A 17,227-nucleotide genomic window follows, 5' to 3' on the forward strand; every position below is an offset into this window, starting at 1 on the left:
CGTCTGACGACGTCGCCCAGCGCCCCCCGACGGACGCCGTCTCCCTCCGCCGGCACCTGTCAAACTCGTCGACAGCGCGGCTGGGGGAGGGGCCGTGGGAATCAAGAGTCGGGCGCCAGCACCACTCCGGCGTTCCGAAGCGGTCCCAGGCTCCGCCCGGGGTCCACAAGCTGCTCTGACCGCGGCCTCGCAGGGCGGCGTCCCGGGCCCAGCGCGAGGCTGGCGCCCGGGACTCCGGCAGCTCCCACCGCGCGCAGGGTCCAACCGGAGCCCAGCAGCAGGGCGCGGGTCGCCGGGGGCTGCGGCGACAGACGCGGCAACTCCAGCCAGAGCCTTAGAGCCGGTTTCACCGTCTCCCTCCTCCCAACACCAGGGGGCTGTGGGACAGGGGAGGGGTCCCCAGGGTCCCTTCTGGCTCCAGAACACCCCTTTTTAAGTCCTGGCCATCGAGTCAACATCAGACGACATCAAGCAGGCGCGGGAAAGGGAGGACCGACGGGTGAGGAGGAACCGACCTGTCGATGAGGATCTTCTGGTCCCCCATCCAGGGGATGAGGTGCTGTCCCTGCTCCTGGGCCAGGGCCCGCTCATCGTCCCGGAACAGCTTGCACGCATAGCCGAAGACCAGCAGCTCCACTCGGTTCCCCCCACCGCCGGCTCCGCCGGGCCCGGCCTCCTCCTTCCCGCCACTTTTCCTCTCGGCTTTGGCACGGCCGCCGCTCGCGCCGTACATGACAGCGTCCCCGGCGACCAGGCTGGCCCTGTCGTGCACCGTTGTCCCCGATGCCTCTCCCTGGCCTGCCCCTCAGTCAAAAACGCCGCATCCAGGCCCCAACCTCGACACGGCCGCCATAGCGGGCAACAAAATGGAGGAAGCGCGACTTCCGGCGACGGGCGGCCCCACTTCCGGCGATCCGCTGCAGCAGATTCGCCAGGCACTCGGAGCCGTTTGAGCCGCTAGAAAATGTTTTAACTGCAGCCCTTCTCATTCGAAGGCACCTACACGGCAGGAGCTTTCGTGTTCGCGGGAGAGCGCGTTTTAATTGTCGATTTTTTGCAGGCGGCTGTCGGGAGCGGTGACGAAAGTGCGGCGCCGGATCGTGCCTGCCCCCGGGCCGGGGAAAGGAGGGCGGGCCCTGCAGTGGCCGCGGGCGGGGCTCTGTGGGCTGGGGCGCTGGGGCCTCGGGGCCTGGGAAGCCAGGGTACCGGGCAGTCTGGGGGGACGGAGGGGACCGGGGATCGGAGGACTCTGGGGACAGGGTCTGTGGCTCTCGGCCCCTGTGGGGCCGCTGCTGCCGCGGGGGACATGCAGTATCTCTGGCCGGTTACTGAACTCCCCACGCTGGTGGTCCCCGGCAGCGCTGGGCTCCTGGGCCCCTTTGAACTTTCCCTTGGGGTCCGGGAAGGGGTGGTAGGGCCCAACGCTCGCAGCCAAGCTCCAGTGCTCCTCGGACCTCCTGGAACCCGGGAAGAGCCGCTCCCACCCTGTGGAGGGCTTCCCCGGCCTGGCTGGGGGCTGGAAGACCTGGGTCCCACCTCCAGCTCCGAGTTCCGGGCCCGCGAGCCCTGTTCTGTCTCTGAGCCTCAGTGTCCTCGTGTGTGAAACGGCCACAGGACAGCACCGTCTCCAGAAAGTTGCTGGGCAGCTTGGAGCCACGCTCAGGGACCCTGGGCTTGCTGCTCTGCCCTGAGCCGGGTTGGAGGCAGGAGACTGGGTAGGAGGAACTCCTGAGACTTCACTGCTGTGGCTGGCCAGCGACTAGCGTCCTGGTTGCCAGGAAACGCCTTTCAGCGCTTAGGCGGGACGGATAGTAAACCCAGGCAGCGAGGAGGCTGGAGACCTGTCTCACCGGCTAACTCGGCAGCCCTGAACCTAGTCCGCTAAGATTGCCAGGTGGTCCAACGTCACAAGAAACACCATGTCAGCATGAGAAGAGGGATCCGCCTGAAACTATGTATCGTTTCTACTATCTGGGGAGGAAAGCCTTTGAAACTATGTACATATCCCAAGGCCTGGAAGGGGGAAGGGGAGGAGCTCCACGGTGCCCAAAGAAGAAGCCCATAAAACTCCTTTGGTTTTGTTTGCCTACCTCTCTCTGGTCACTATCTGTTTTACGAGGGAGTCCCTAGTGCTTACAGAAAGAGCCCATAACACTGGGTAACGCCCCAACTTTAATTAACTGCCTCATGTCCGTAGCTGTTTTCCAACTTTAATTAACTGCCTCCTGTCACGTAGCTGTTTTACAACAAGACGAACAAATAGGGCCTGGAGCAAGATAAGGATTCGGACTAACAGACCCCCACACGTACCTGTTTGGGTAGTCACACATCCCCCCCCCCCGCTGTCCCCCCCTAAAGCTGGTGCCACCTGTACCCTTCAATCAATATGTGACTCCCTCACCTCCATCCCGCCAGCTACCGTATTTTGCTGTGTATAATGCGCTCCTTGTGTACCATGTGCACCCACATGTTTGGCCCAAACTTACAGGGGAAAAAAAAATCGTTTTTCCATAGGTTGAACAGAATTAGCACTACCTGTGTTTAATGCATGTCCTTATTTTTCCCTCGAAAATTTGAGCAAAAAAAGTGTGCACCCTACATGGCAAAGCATGGTGTGTACGTCCTCAGGACAAAGGGTCGGGGCTCTGGCAGCCCTTGCTCTTGCCTCCGGCCGCCCTGCCCTGCCCTAGGCCTCGCTCCCCAGTCCAGCAAGGCCTGTTCCGTTGTGTGAGAACGTCACCGATAAACCCCGCTTGCAGGCTAATAGATGTGCTGCGCTGTGACTCTGCTGCCTCAGCGAGAAGAACCACGTTTCACAGCAAAGCAACAGCTGATGGGGTGTCGGAGCTGGTGGGAAGGGCGGGCGAGGGCCAGACCGAAGGTGCGCTGACCGCCCAGGAGAGGCCTGGAGGTGAGAGGCAGGGCGTTTTCAAGGAGTTGTGAGTGTGGTTTCGTATGGCTGCAGCTCATGCTGTGGCAAAGGGACCAGTGGCAGGAACGGCGTGTTGGCTGCGGCCCCCCGCTCACGAGAGGAGTGTTGAGGCTCCTAGAAGCACAAAGACGTGAAAGGCAGAGGAAATATCCATGATGGCTCTTCGCATTTCCAGGAGTTTTAGAGTTAGCGCGTCAGGTTCTTCCCAACAGCCTTGCAGCCAGGGGAGCCATGGGCAGCGGCAACTGGGCTCAGGCCGACCCCGTGAGCCCGTCCCCGAGGCCCCTGTTCTATGACTGCCCAGTGGGCTCTCCTGTGGCTTCTTCCTTGTTTCACTGTCCCCAGCTTTATGAAACATACCCTCCAAGTCACCTGGACTTGCGTTGTGACATCTTTCCTGCATGAAGTCAAGAACCCACACACTACTGGCAGCCTGAGGTGGACCCACCAGGGCCAGGCCCCCTGTGGGGTGACACCGCCAGTGCTCCGGGTCACGGATGCAGACCCCGCGCCCCTTTTCTCCTCCCACATCTCGGTGGCTTTGGTTCTCGGTCTCTGCAGACCTCTCAGGACTACAGGTGTTGATTCAAGAAACACTCAAACCTAAAAGAATTTGTAAGAGTGTATTTGAGTCAAACTGCTGACAATTGCCAGGAAGCAAAATCTCAACGGACTGAGGAAACGCTCCGGAAAGTGGCGGTTCCGCCATTTATTTTACACACAAGAATCAAAGGGGAGGGCAGATGGGGTTCAGTGACTCCCTGATGATGGGAGAAGGAGGCGGGAGAAAGCAGGGGTGGGGCAACCTCGGGTTGGATAAAAAGTAAAACTGAATAGACACAGGTGGGTTAGGATACTTAACAGTTAACAACACAATAGCAGTAACAATGAGGGGGTCTGTGGCCTCTGCTCTGGCAGAAGATTGTGCCACGGGGTCTGAAAAAGGAAATTACCCTGACTTTCCGGAGATCCGTCGTCCCAGATGCAAAGAGACAGTGGCCAGGCTCAGGGAAGGCAAAGGCTGACTTTTGTCAGGGAAGACACCTGCCAAGAACCTGACTCCCACACACCACCTGCCTTCAGTTACGGAGTTCTCATTTCAGACCATCTTGGGTGGGGGGTGGGGGGGTACTTCAGGTGTCTGAGTTTTGGCAGGTAGGGCCAAAATGCAGGCCTCCCCTGAGCTTGTCAGGGTTAGTTTGTGGCCCCTTATCTGTCCACACAGGGTAGGGGTCCCCACTCTGAACCGTAGTCCTGAGGTGCCTCCCCCAATTTAGTCACTCAGCTCACAGGGCCAAGGGTGATCATTAAAAGCCCCAAATCTCAAAAGACCCTTTGTAGGCAACAGGGCTTTGCAGTTGCCCAAGGCAGAGCCCCGGGAGTGTTACCAAACTGCCCCTGGGTCCTGCTGCCCGCCGCCGCCCTCGCGGCAAAATTCCGGAAGCAAAGGCTTGTTGCTAAAGAAAGGAGTCTTTATTCAAAAGCAGTCCCTTAAGCCTGTGGAGGCAGAGCTGTAATCGCTTAAGCCTACCCATTAAGGCTAAACTCCAACACCCGGTTCTCCCCTCATTCCCCTGTCCGTTTATCTTGGTTAGTTTATAAACTAAAACAACATAATATACAAAAGCAGTTTTGGAAGAATGGCAGGCTTCAGCCTCAGCGCCAGTTCCCTCCAGAACATCCAAAGAATAACCCTGCCACCCTCTGCCAGGCCAGCCCGCTCCTAGGCTGCGCCCAGTGCCTTCCCACCCAATAAGCCGTCGGTTGGAAATGCAGGCCGCTGGAGCACCATCAGCCAAGCATCCTCGGGAGAAGAGCCTGAGAGCCAGCGAGCCAGCCACGCCAGAGCCCTTCTGTTATTTCAAATTTTCTCGCCCCTAATTCCATGCGCTCCGGAGGCTTTCAGCTTCTCAACCAGTCCCACCCTCGACTGTTTACCGTTGCCTCGGCAACCTCCCCCCTCGGCCCCTCCCTACTTCTCTTCAGTGATCTGAGCAGATCTCTCTGTATCAGAAGTTGCCACCCTCCCCTCCCCCACCTGGCTCTAAGTGACAATGGCTGATTCTCCCAGCGCCCAGCTCCTCAGGGACGGTTTGGATCTGGGCCATTTCCGTTCAGGTTGGGCTGAACCGGCCTCGGAACATTGCTGTAGAAGAGAATCAGTCGAAGCTTGTTGCCATTCTCTGAGATTGCTCTATTGATCTGAGGTGACCAATGGCATTTATTGTGAACAGAAGCTGTCTCTTTGCCAGGACTTTGCAATAAAGCGTAATCGTTAAAACCCGGGGAGAACTCAGCCAAGACGCCCACCCCTGTGCAGGCACAGGGGGCAGCCCTCCCTCGGCCCTGGTACACAGGGCCTGAAGCCATGAAGGTTAAGCGGGGTTTACGTAGCACTTCCTTCTAGAAATGCGTCCCAGGGAGTAATCAGAGGCACGCGCCAGATTTATGGCCGGAGCAGTGTTGTTTCTAACGACGGAGACCAGGGGCCATTAAGTAAAGGATCGCGTGGTACTCCCATCGCACTCCAAGCATGCGTTAGAACAAGGCCTCGTGTGCGCACGGGCTGCGCCGGTGTGTCCCCCACGGGCTCGCTTGTTGTAACGGAAGACTCAACTCAGTGTGGATAGGGAACCACTGAAATAAATCGTGCAGCTCTCAGGCCTTATCTGGATGAGGCCATGGTTTGGAAGAATCCTTGAGAGATGTGTTCACCTACAAAACGACTGCATAAACGTGTACTACCATTTGTGGAAAATGCGTAGATGATAGGTAGGTAGATAGATATACCTATATATGCATAAAACACTGGAAAAATTTAGACCACCTCTGGAAAAATTTATAGAAATAGTGACATTGGCTGCCTCTGGGTGAGGCAAACAGGATACATAGTGACCAAAGTAACAAAGAGGAAGCCCCCGGTGTATACTCAGTTACTTTGTATCCATCCGCAGGAGGCCTGATGTGTGGAGGGAGCCCGTGAATACTACCCCGTTACTTTGTAACCATCCACTGGAAGCCTGATATGCAGAGGGAGCAAATACGTCACCTGACTCAGACATGTAACAATGGCCGAGAGCATCTTGCTTTTAATTACAATGCCGGCTAACCTTTCTCTGCTCCCCAAATCTTCGGTTGCCTCCCAAGCCTACCTAGTGGAAGTTTTGTGGTGTTTTGTTTTAAAGGTCCCCAGAATTCAGAATTCTCCACCACATGTGGCAAACTTATATTGCTACTGTTATTTCCCATGGCTCTATTGTACAGCAAAAATTTTAATCTACCTCCTTTTACATATTAACATTCATTTAAGTTCCAGTATCTGAAAGATAACAAAGGTTTTTTGTTTTTTTTTTAATAAGATGATTTCATTTTCTTGTGCTAGGCCAAGTGGGCAATTCTGTGGAAGTGAAGAGAGAAAAATCACTTTATTCTCCAACCTCTCACTGTGCTAGAAGATCAAAGTCAGAAAAACATGCCCATCAGGGAATACATAGAGCAAAAAAAAAAAATCCATTTTAAGCCAATAACACTGCCTTGAAACAGCAACATTAGATGTATTCCGTCTCAGATAAAACTCGAGGGAGAATGCGGCTGACTGAGAGGGATTTAAGACAGAGCTACCTAGCTGAACCACTTAGTGACTCCTTAAAGTTTTATTTAAACTTCCTTAGTTTTATTTTTATTTTCTTAAAATGACTTTTTTTTTTTTAAGTTTTTATCCCACTTTACACTTCGGAACTATTGCATAAGTCTGAGTTTGGGGAGGAAGTGAATAAAACCTGAGCTGACTCGCACAGGCCTTAGGTGGCGATGGGTGGGGGCTTCCTGCTTGCCTCCGACTGGCCTGCCCAGCCAGCCCCCAGCTCCCAGCCCGGCTTCCCGCAGGACAGGAGGCCCTCGGGGCACAGGTCAGCTGTCCCACTTCACACCCCACTGCCCACCCTGTGTGTATCCTTGTCACCTTAATACGCCTTTTATCAGGACAGTTCTGAATGTACAGAAGTACTGCAAAGCCAGGACAGATGGTCCCCTATCTGCGAGCCCAGCTTCCGCAGTGACTGGCGTCTTGCACTGGTCACCACAGTGACACGTCATCACTGTGTCATATTTCCTGCTTTGCCCTAACGTCCTCTTCTGACCCCAGGTCCCCCTCAGGTTCTATTCTCCCTTTAGTTCTTGTGTGTCCTCAGGTCAATGGTGGCCCTGACCCTTTCTCAGACCTTCCTCATTCTGATGGCCTTGACCTTGGGAGGAGCAAGGTCAGGTGTTGTAGGACATTCCTCTCCTCCGCGCCCCACCCTGGGGTTGGGATGCCTGATGTCTTTCTCATGGTCACACAGGGGTCATCCATGATATCCAGGGACCTGCTGTCCTGACGACCGTCACCCTGGGCAGTGGCCTTGACCCCCCTGCTGAGGCATGTCTGTTGGGTTCACAGCTGCACAGAGAGCATCTCCCCCTTTCCACACCGTCCTCTTCTGAAGAAGTCACTGCGCAGCTCATCATGGGAGTGGGGGTCAGGCTCCAGCCGCCTGGGGCCCAGGGGCTGCGCACAGGACGTGGGATTCTCAGAGCGGGACACCCTCCTCCACCCGTGGAGCTCTTCGGTATCAGTATAAATCCGTGGGTGTTTCACACTTTGAGATATGAGCCAAGACGACTTCATGCACTTAGTTGCCCAAATTGTTCCAGTTTGGCCATGGTGTGTCTCGCACCACCATTGCGTGTGTGGGTGTGTGTATGTGTGTGCGCGTGCAAGTGTCCACTCTGCTTTGATCTCTGGCACCACCATGCGCCCAGCCCTGGACTCAGCCGCTCCCTGGAGGGACGAGGGGCAGGTTGGTCAATGAGCCACAGTTCTGGCCCCGTCCGAGTCCACCGGCAGACCTGGTTCCCTCTGGCCATTCGTGCCTGAGGTGCTGAAGCACATGGTGGTGTGAGGGTCTCACAAGCAATTTTCTTTATCAAGAGCAAAGTGTCCAAGTTTGGGGATTTTGTTTGTTTTTTCACCTATTAAGGGGGTTTGCTACTGAATGTTAGGCAACCTCATTGTCATGCGCTGTCTCGTGGGGGCTTGGGTGGGGTACCGACAACGTCCTTAGGCTAATCACCCCCCCCCCCACTTCGGTGAGTGCTGAGTGCATCAGCAGGGTAGTTTCCATGCAAAGGGGCAGAAACTCAGACTCCGATCAGCACGTGGAAGGAGCAGTTGGCTCCCTAGCGGGGGAATCTGCGTACTTTTGCCCTAGGCAGGGCTGTCCCTGGGGCAGGAGAAGCGCTCTTAGCTCCGCCCTCCTCTGTGTGGCCTCTCGCCTGAGGCCCCCCAGGGGACGCCTGGCAGCCCCAGCCCAGTCCTGCAGGTGCTCCATCACGCGGGCTCCAGAAAGAGCACAGGACGTCTGCAGGGGCTCCTGCCACAGCCTGATTAGGGCTCTGATTGGCCCGATGGGGGGTCACATGCCCGAACCCCAATAATGCTGTGGCTGGGGGTGCTTTGTGTTCGCTATGTGGGCCAGGCCCCCTGATTCACATGTAGGAAGAGGCGAGGACCCCACCTAGCCTGCTGACGGTGGTCTGACAGCAGGGATGGTCTGCCCCCACACAGGAAGTCAGCACTGGAAGAGGAGGGAGTAGACAGAGTGGGGGAGGAAGATCTCCCTGTCCACTGTGGAGCGCGACCTTTACTGAAGATCGTCTGCGGCTCGGGAGCTGCAGATTCTGTGCCCACCTGGGCAGGCCTCTCCAGGTCTGTCTGGCCCTGGGTAAGCCCGGGAGAGTGTCCGCTACCTGCGGAAACAGCGTCCATCATGAGCACGCCACAGAGAGAGGCGGAGAGCCCTGGGCTGCTCTCCCCCCGAGTGACCAGTGGAGTCCTTCTGTGAGAGAGGCCTTCGGATGTGGAGTGATTCCTCTGGAAGCTGGATCCCTGACAAAGCCCTGGGCTGTTAGGCCACTCAGGACCCACATCCCTGCCATAGCGGTGGGAGGCCTGTCCTCGACTGTCCCAGGATTAGGGCTAACGCCGTCTCCCCAACGTTATCTGGGGTGCGCAGAGACCGGGTCCGAAAGGCATCAGGGCCTGTGGGGCGGGCCTTTGCGCGGACCTTCAGCTCTGCGCCTGGGTCTGTGCCTGTGCTCGGCAGGGGCCAGAGGTGGGCCGGGCACGGAGCCCCCACCTGCCGGAAGTCCAGGGGTCCCAGCAGGACACTGTCTCTGGGGAAATGAGCATCGGACAGATCTGAGCCGGCACTCAACCCTGGCCGCCCTGGGGTGGCCGCTCAGACTCAGTTTGCCAGCGGGAAAGTGGAGCCGGTCATCCCGTTGACATTTCTGGGTGCTGTGGGGGTGAGCGAGTCATCCTGTTGGGTTGGCAAAGCCCAGCCCAACTGCTCAGTGGGGCCGCCTCTTTCCCCCTCCCCCAGAGCCCTGCCCCTCCCAGGAGCCCCTCCTCCCAGGGTTGTCCCTCAGCCCGGGCACCTCCAGTGGGGGTGCTCAGCTCATTCCAGAGCCAAGCCGAAGCTCCCCTTCCTCCTCCACGAGTCCGGCTTCCCGGGAAAGGTCCAGTTCATGCCCCACGGGACGAGTCCCCTGAGCACCTGGAAGCAGCAGGAGGGTGCCAGCGAGGAGAGCAGAGGGTGCGTGCTCACGGGCTCATGTCCCCACTGCACCAGCAGCCTTGTGACTGAGGAGTGCACAGGGCACGGGCCGCCCCACCTGTCTCTGTGGGCCCCTCAGACCGGGGCAGGGCCCTGGCTCCCCGGGCTGAAGCAGCTGCAGACGCAGAGACCGGCTGTCTGCAGGCTCTTCCCACAAAGCACGTTGGCACTGGCAGGATGTGACCCCCCCCCCCCCCCCCGGTGTGGCCCCAGGCTTCTGAATCCCGGTGGGGAAAGGGTGCTGGTGGGACTCAGAGCAGGTGGGAGGGTCCTTCCTGACCCCACCTTCGACCTCGTCCTTGACCGTCAGGCCCCCGTGTTCTAAGTGGCTTTGGACCCTGACTCTCCAGGGCAATCACGCTGCTTTATAAAGCACCCTGAACTCATTAACCCCACCTGTGCCACGTGGTGGCACGAGCGGAGGTTGCCATGGCACCTGTCACCATGGTACCGGCACCCAGAGACTGAAATCCAATGTGTGTCTGCGGAGGGGACTGCGAGCATCCATGTCAGACGGCAGGATGCCTGCGGGATGTGCACGTCACCATGGTTTTGTCCCTGGTCCCCCTTCTAGGGACCCCCAAGCTCTGAGCCTCCTCCCCACCTGCGCTGAGGGCCAGGGGGCCAGGTGGGCACAGCAGGGTCTCCCTCAGCCCCTCTCTCACGAGCCCGGCCTGGTGAGCTCACATCTCTGACCACACGGGAAACCTGACCGCACCCCCTCCTCACCCCAGGAGGGCTTCTGAGATGGGCAGAGAAAGCAGGGCCCCTCGTGTCTTTGCACCCCAGCCGGAGCCACGCTAGACAGAGGCCGGCCTAGTCTGCGGGGTGTGCAGGGCACCAGGCTCCGTGACCCGAAGCCCCACCCTCCCCTCCTGGACAGGAAGCTGTCACTGTTCACACGTGGGGGCCTGGGGGGGGCAGGCAGTGTGAGTCTAGAAAGTTCTGTAGGGTACATTTCCACGCTGGCTCCTCTGTCTGGTTGTCTTTGCACTTCACCCTCGGCCCTGACCTGTCCCAGCAGCTGACAGCGGGGTGCAGGAAGTCAGACCTGGTTGGAGCCCCCTCCCCTCCGCCCGCCCTCATCAGCAGGGGGGCGCGGAGCACCCCAGAGATGGTGCCTGCCCAAGGCCTCGCACCAGAAAGGGGATGCTGGTTCCAAGTCCAGAGCTGTCTCTGCTCCTTCTGGGCTGGACATGTGTGTTATGTGTGCACGGGCACGTGTGTGTGTGTAATGGAGTCTGTACATGTGTCTGCACTTGTATGCGCCTGCCCCGCCTCTCTCTGGAGCCACATCCTCAGCTCATCCCTTCCTTAGAGAGGGCAGATCTACCTCCAGGTCCTTGAGGTCTGGGTTTCGGCCCAGCCTGGTCGGTGGGGACGCGTGGCCACTGGGCCACAGTCCCGGCCACAGCTCCGGCTGGACCAGGGAGAGACCTTGTTTGCAGGAGCTCATAGGAAAGCCTTGGGAGCCTGAAGGTGTGTGGAGCCCTCTGGCGCTGCCACCTGGTAATGTCAGCTGTGGGGGGAGAGAGAACGGGTCAAACTCGGACTCTGTCGGGCTGTGCCCAGTGTCCTCAGCCGTGAATCACCCTGGTAAGCCAAGTAAGTGCCTTTGCCCATTTAGGTTTAAACTGCATTACATTTGACTTTTTGCTTTTAATGCTTCGCGAAGTTTCTTCGCAGCGATGCCGAGCCTCACCTTGAATCACAGACGAGACCCATGCGCTGCTCCGTCACAACTGCCTGGGCACCGCCTCCCCGCTCTGCCCGGCTCCTGCGCCAGGAACGTGAACGCGCACAGGTGGTCCGGGTGGTGCCTGTGGCTGCCCGGAGCCACCGCCGGCTGCGGAGACAGACGCTGGAGGGAGCGGCCTTGGCTGAGAGCCGTCCTGGACCAACGCGCCTTTCCTGGAAGTCCCCTCTTGCTGTTCTGACCTTCCCGCCATTTCTTTAAGGGCTGCGCATGACTCAGTTCTGACTACGAGCGACCCTGGGTCTGAGTGGTGACTGTGACTAAGATGCTCACAGGAGCCCGGTGCTGAGAAGGACCTGGAAGAGGAGGCGTGTGCTGTCCCTGCTGAGTGACCCGGAGGTGGCGTGGGGGGCTTTCCCTCCTGCGTTGGGCTCAGCACATCTGTCCTAGGCTCAAATAAACTTGCTTCATTGTTATTGAATGTTACAACTGGTAACATGCCAGGAGTTTTTGGCTGCAGGTCACAGAATTTCATCTTGAGCTAGGCAGTCAGAAAAGAGCGAGTTGCCTCCTGGGACAGGTTCACGGCCTCGGGCTTGGTGGGGTGGGGACTCAGGCCTAGGCAGCAGCATGGTGCCCCGATCTGCACACACAGGCAGGCTTGGGGCGTGAGCCCGCTGAGGCAGCCCGGGCTTGTGCCCTGCAGCTTCCATTCCGACAGGAAGTGGGGTCTGTGTGTGACAACTATCCCCCAGCAGATGTCCCCCAGCGGGTGTGGTAGCTCTGACTTGGGTGGTGCATCCAGCCCTGAACCAGAGACAGGGTACGAGAGTGCGTGTGGCCAGGTGTGGGCTGAGGAAAAGCAGAAGCTGTCATCTGAGGAGGGGCTGGTGACAGCGGGAACGTGGCTGATGTCCACTGCGTGCATCACACCAGCTGGACCCCGTGGCCGAGGGCTGGTGGGGGTGTCCGAGGACTGTCCAGGAGCCCAGCAGGGCCCCAGGTTGGCGGGGCGGGGACATCGGCGGGAGCAGCCCAGGAGACCAGGCCCCACAAACACTTGCTGTGAGCCTGGCTGGGTACCAGGAGCTCAGGGGCACCTGGGGACTCCTGGGGAGCAGTCCTGGGAGGGCAGGGTGAGGGGAGCCAGCTGGGCAGAGGGGCTGGGGAGGCCTTGCACCCAGGACCATCCTTGAAGAGGCCTTTGGAGATGTTGCTGGGAATTTAAGCTCCAGGCATGGCGTGTCCAGCATCCTGGCCGCTCCTCCCCTATGAAAGGAGACCCCAGGTACTGCAAGTCAGTCACCAAGGCCGCCCCCTCCCTTCGCCCCACAGCTCACCCAGGACCCGGTCCCTGCACGCTGGGTCTTGACGACTGTCATCCAAGATGGCTGTCATTGCGGGTGGACATTACAGAGTCATGGGGCAGGAAACCACAGGGTGGGGAGCCCTGCTGCCAAATTGTTTGCAAACCGGGGCCTCGCACAGAGCAAGGGGACAAACTTGTGCTGGCGCTGCTGAAGGGGGGTGTGGGTGGCAGCTGCAGGCGCTCTGGGAGCAAGGCTCCTGTGGCCCAGTCACCCCAGGATGGAGACCCGCTCCTGTGACAGGTGCCCCAAGAGACGTGAAGACCGCAGGCCCCGTGCTGCCCCTGGCTCTTCGAGGGAAGCCCCCCCTGGCTGGAGGGTGGCTCTCCCAGGGCTCTGGAGCAGGCAGACGACCCAGAGCCCGGCTGTGCAGGGACACAGGCCCTGGTGTCCATGTGTGGGAGTGACCATGGTCATCACACAGCATCACAAGCCACCTGCAACCCCAGAGTCCTGGACTGGATGGTGGGTGAGTCACTTGCTGCCTGGATTGGAGCTTCCCTGCAGGGGACACACCCCAGCCAGGTGTGGTCTGTCCCTGGCTGAGGGGACACACTCACAGCTGAGACCTGACTGTGGCCTGAGTCCAGGGAGGCAGGAGAGGCCAAGGTGAGGGGCTGTCACTCTCTGCCTCCCGTGCTCCTCTGCAGGTGACCCCTGGCTCCCGCAGCAGGCTGGTGGCAGACTGGGACAAGAGGCTCCAGACAGCCAGGAGCCAGGCACCAGCTGGCAGGGGTGGGGTAGGTGGGGGCCGGTCAGGGTAGTCAAGGGACTCCTGTGGGGAGTCACCGGACTGGCACTGAGAAGGGGGACAGAGGGCCCCCAGGCATGGAGCCGCACATGCTCAGGGCCCAGGGGGAAATGCCAGAAACATGTTTTATTTAGGAGCTTCCTCCCCCTGCGTCTCTGGTTTCACAGGGCCTGGCCCTGAGCTTGCTTCAGTCGGGAGCTCTCCGCTCTGGCTGCAGGGGGTGGTTTGGGGGAGAGAACTAGCGGCAGAGAGCCTGGTGCTGACCGGAGGCCTCCAAGGAGCCTGCCCAGGTGTCCCTGGCCTGCAGGGGGGGACAAGGAGCCTGCGCTGCCCTCCTCGTGAAAGACCTGCTACAGTCCTCTTCCCCGGGGACCGCGGACCCATCTTCCTCCATGAAGGGAGGAAGCAGCACAGTCTGGACTCACCTACCCGTCTCTGTCTATTGATTTCAATTTGTGTTTTCAATGAACTCGGTCCTCCTGGGAAGAGCAGCAGCTCGTTAGTGCTGTGAAATGTCAATTCCTTGCCGGCGAAGCCTAATTGCAGCTCTCCAGGGAGCAACACAGGACGAGGACCCACCAAGCCACCCCCTGGAGCTCGGGCATCAAAGCACATGTGCATGGGGCCCAGGCGGGGACCGAGGCCGCCTGGGGACGAGGGTTCGTCCTGACACAGGCCCTGGGCCTGACCTGGGGTGCACCGGCGGCCTGACCAGCACCCAGGTCAGCAAAGTGGCAGCCAGAATCGATGTCCCCCTTCCTGGGGGACTCGTGACTTTCCTGCCTGTGTTCCAGAACAGACCCAAGTCCCTAAGGCCACACAAGCAGCTCCAGCACCAGCGGGGGGCTGGCCTCGGAGACGACGCAGCCTCTTCCGACCAGCCGTCACGGGTCCTTCCACCCCTTCATCCAGAGAACTGGAGGCCATTTCTGCATCAGCCGTTAACATTTCGAATGCATTTACCTGCAAAGGCAGTTCACCAGGAAAATCAATGGTGTTTTCAACGTGAGGATTTTAGCAAGCGGTCATGGCATGCAAAACTACGACCTCAGCCGACATCTCACACTGATGCAAAAATTCCCTCCCAAAGCACCGGGGGCCCGAATGTCCAGTGTGGGGTTACAACCCTGTTAGAAGAACACCCTGGAGAAATGCCGTGACCCTGGCGACAGGAAGTTCCTCCATTGGGGCTTCAGAGATGCCCCCAGCCATTCCCCGTACATGCGCAGTTTCCCTGTTTAAAACCTCAGTAACTATAAAAATGTTGATATATTAAATACTTAAATATAGAACATATTATGTACATCAGTGTTTATCTCATGCATTAATATCTGTTAGATACGTGTATATCTATGATATAAATATATATTATGTAAATATTTAATCTATTTATGTAGTTTAGAAGAATTGTCTGCTACTATAATGTAATTATAATTCAATCCGAGGAATATTTTAACTGGAGTTTTTTAGACACAAAATTTATTTTATTTAACTTGGAATATATGTCTTTGTATGCATTTTTTTCTTGTTAAGGAGCAGTATAACCTGGCGATCAATAACATGCCGCCAAGCGCCAGGAATGTTCCTGGACAAACAGGACGCAGTGAAATACGGGTTTAGCAGGAAAACAGCGTGTAAATCTGCCTGTTGTCAGTTTAAATCGATGATGTAATTTTAAACGGATGACACATCTCTTTGGTTTCCAGTCGCCAGGGATGCATAGGGAAGAGCGATGTGGCAGTTTTATTTAAAATGTCAATATCTGCAACAGATGAGAAATTGCATTTTTGCAACAGTATATTTACCTTTTTGCAACAGTGTATCTACATTTTAAATAAAAATATTAGATAGTAATGGGTGAGGAGATGGAATGTATAAGGAGATAGATTGTTTTTTTTTTTAAAAAGTCAGCGTCAAGGGCACCGGCCTGGAGGTGGCGGGGGAAGCCTGCAGGCCAGGGCGGAGGTGCGTCCCTAGGATCTGAGGGGACACAGTGGGAAGCGTTTGGGAGAGGAGAGGGTACCGCTCCCGGCAAAGCGAGGGGCCAGTAAGAGCCTCGGGGAGGGGGGGGGTAGTTCCTGGGGCTGAGATCAACATTCATAACCCAAACACAAGTTCCCTCCCCACTTCTTCTAATATTCCCACTTTGGGTTTGTTGCTGGTGGAAGTGGGTCCTTTCACAGTCACGACAAAAGAGTTTTCAAGGGCCGGCGCACGGGAAAGCGAGGTGCCCGGTAGGATTCATTAGGGTAGAAATGGACGGCTGCCCGCCGGTGCCCGGCGCTCACCCACGGCTGTCCCGCTGTGGAAGAGTCCGGCTGCGTCTTCATCAGGCCCTGAAGACAGACGGGTGCCCACGTACTCCGTGCCAAGCTCGGTCCGGCTCAGCCTCTGCCCTGCCCGGAGGCACTGCAGCTGGCGCGGCCTCGCTGTCCCCAAGCTCAGGCGTGGAGCCTGTGCGTGGAGCTGTGATCGGCAGCTACGGAAAGAGAACAAGCGACTGTGCGCGGAGAGCACGTGTGACCGGACTTGGGAAGGAGAAGGTATTGCCGCAAACAAACCAATCAAGTTCCCAATTGTGCGTGGGCTTGCGTTGGCCCCTCCCCCTAACCAATCCATTTCGTAGGTCTTCCAGAGGTCTGTGTCCCTTATCCAATCGGGTCCTTTTCCCAGGCTAGGCTCCACCCCCAGTGGGCGCCACCTTCGCTCCTACTTGGGCACGCACCAGGGCGGAGGGATTTCTCCTCTACTGCTTATTCCTTCTGCGCGTAGTCTGGACCAGAGCACCAGCTGTACCCCGGGCAGGTAGAGAAGCTGGTCCTTCCTCCCCATCCCGGGGGACGGAGGGGTGTTGATGCCCTCGGCACGGCAATGCTGCGGTTTCCTGGGGTGCCTGTGAACGCAGCAAGTTCCTAGTGAACCACGCTTCCTGTTCCATTCAGCTCCCTGGTTTTCGAGCTTGATGTCTGATTCCCGTTGCTCCCTTCCCTTATTAATGTCTAGCTACCCCCGCTAGCAGGTTTCCTGGAGCAGGTCTTCAGCCTGTCTTTGGGGACAACACGTTAAATATTTGGGATTTACTGGAAGGGCCACGGGAAGACATGGCTAGCCACGGTCATAGGATAGTGGTGACTTGTCACCAGGGCATTTCTGGTGACATTTTCCAGGCGCTGGGTGTGCCAGGCCTCCTGTCTAGTGCACCCAGGGCCTTCTCTCCTGGAATCCCCATGGTGGCCCTGGGGAGAAGAGGAGGCGCTGTCCCCGCCAGGACACTGAGGTTGGGACCTGCCCAGGCCCCTCAGCCAGTGCCCGCGCTGGGGTCCCAGCCAGGCTGAGCCCAGAGCCCAGCCCTGAGCAGACACAGCTGCTGGTCCTCCACACCTGGGACAGAAGCGGTTTGGGCCTGCAGCCGCCTCTCTCTGAGACAGTGGGGACGTAGGTGCTCCAGCAGCTCTGGGTGGAGACAAATTAGTCCAATCTTCCCCAGACCCAGCGAACCTGCGTTATCTTTTGCTTCCTCGCTTCCATCCAGTTAATTACCAGAACAAAAACAGAATCAGAAAGCATCTCGGCTCCCCGACACGACGTCGTCAGCCTTTTCTTCCTCCCAGTTTAGAAACCCTGCCGACAGCCGGATGAGCTTCCTGTGTGGGAGAGAAAGCCACAGGCCGCAGCGGAGTCACCTGTGCTAAAGCCCAAGACACCAAACCTACGCGTGATGCCGGGTCTCCTTGCTGGTTCAGCTGCTCCCAGAAACGCAATCTTCATCCGCTCGCCTGGAATTTTCTGGTCAACACAGTGAAGCCACCTGGCCAGCGGGCCCTC

The 17,227-nt window shown here is 57.8% G+C and overlaps 1 protein-coding gene across 1 annotated transcript in view; it reads right to left on the reverse strand.

The window, feature by feature from the left end:
- The window catches only part of SFSWAP (splicing factor SWAP), a 40,359-nt gene extending 38,688 nt beyond the window's left edge, over window positions 1-1,671 (reverse strand). The window contains exon 1 of the mRNA XM_024566710.4: window positions 516-1,671. Within this exon, the coding sequence (XP_024422478.2) occupies window positions 516-733 (218 nt within the window). The 5' untranslated portion in view covers window positions 734-1,671. The remainder of the gene's footprint in view (window positions 1-515) is intronic.
- Window positions 1,672-17,227: the final 15,556 nt, after the last annotated feature.

The sequence above is a fragment of the Desmodus rotundus genome, chromosome 7 (assembly GCF_022682495.2).
Source record: "Desmodus rotundus isolate HL8 chromosome 7, HLdesRot8A.1, whole genome shotgun sequence".
Classification (NCBI taxonomy): domain Eukaryota; kingdom Metazoa; phylum Chordata; class Mammalia; order Chiroptera; family Phyllostomidae; genus Desmodus; species Desmodus rotundus.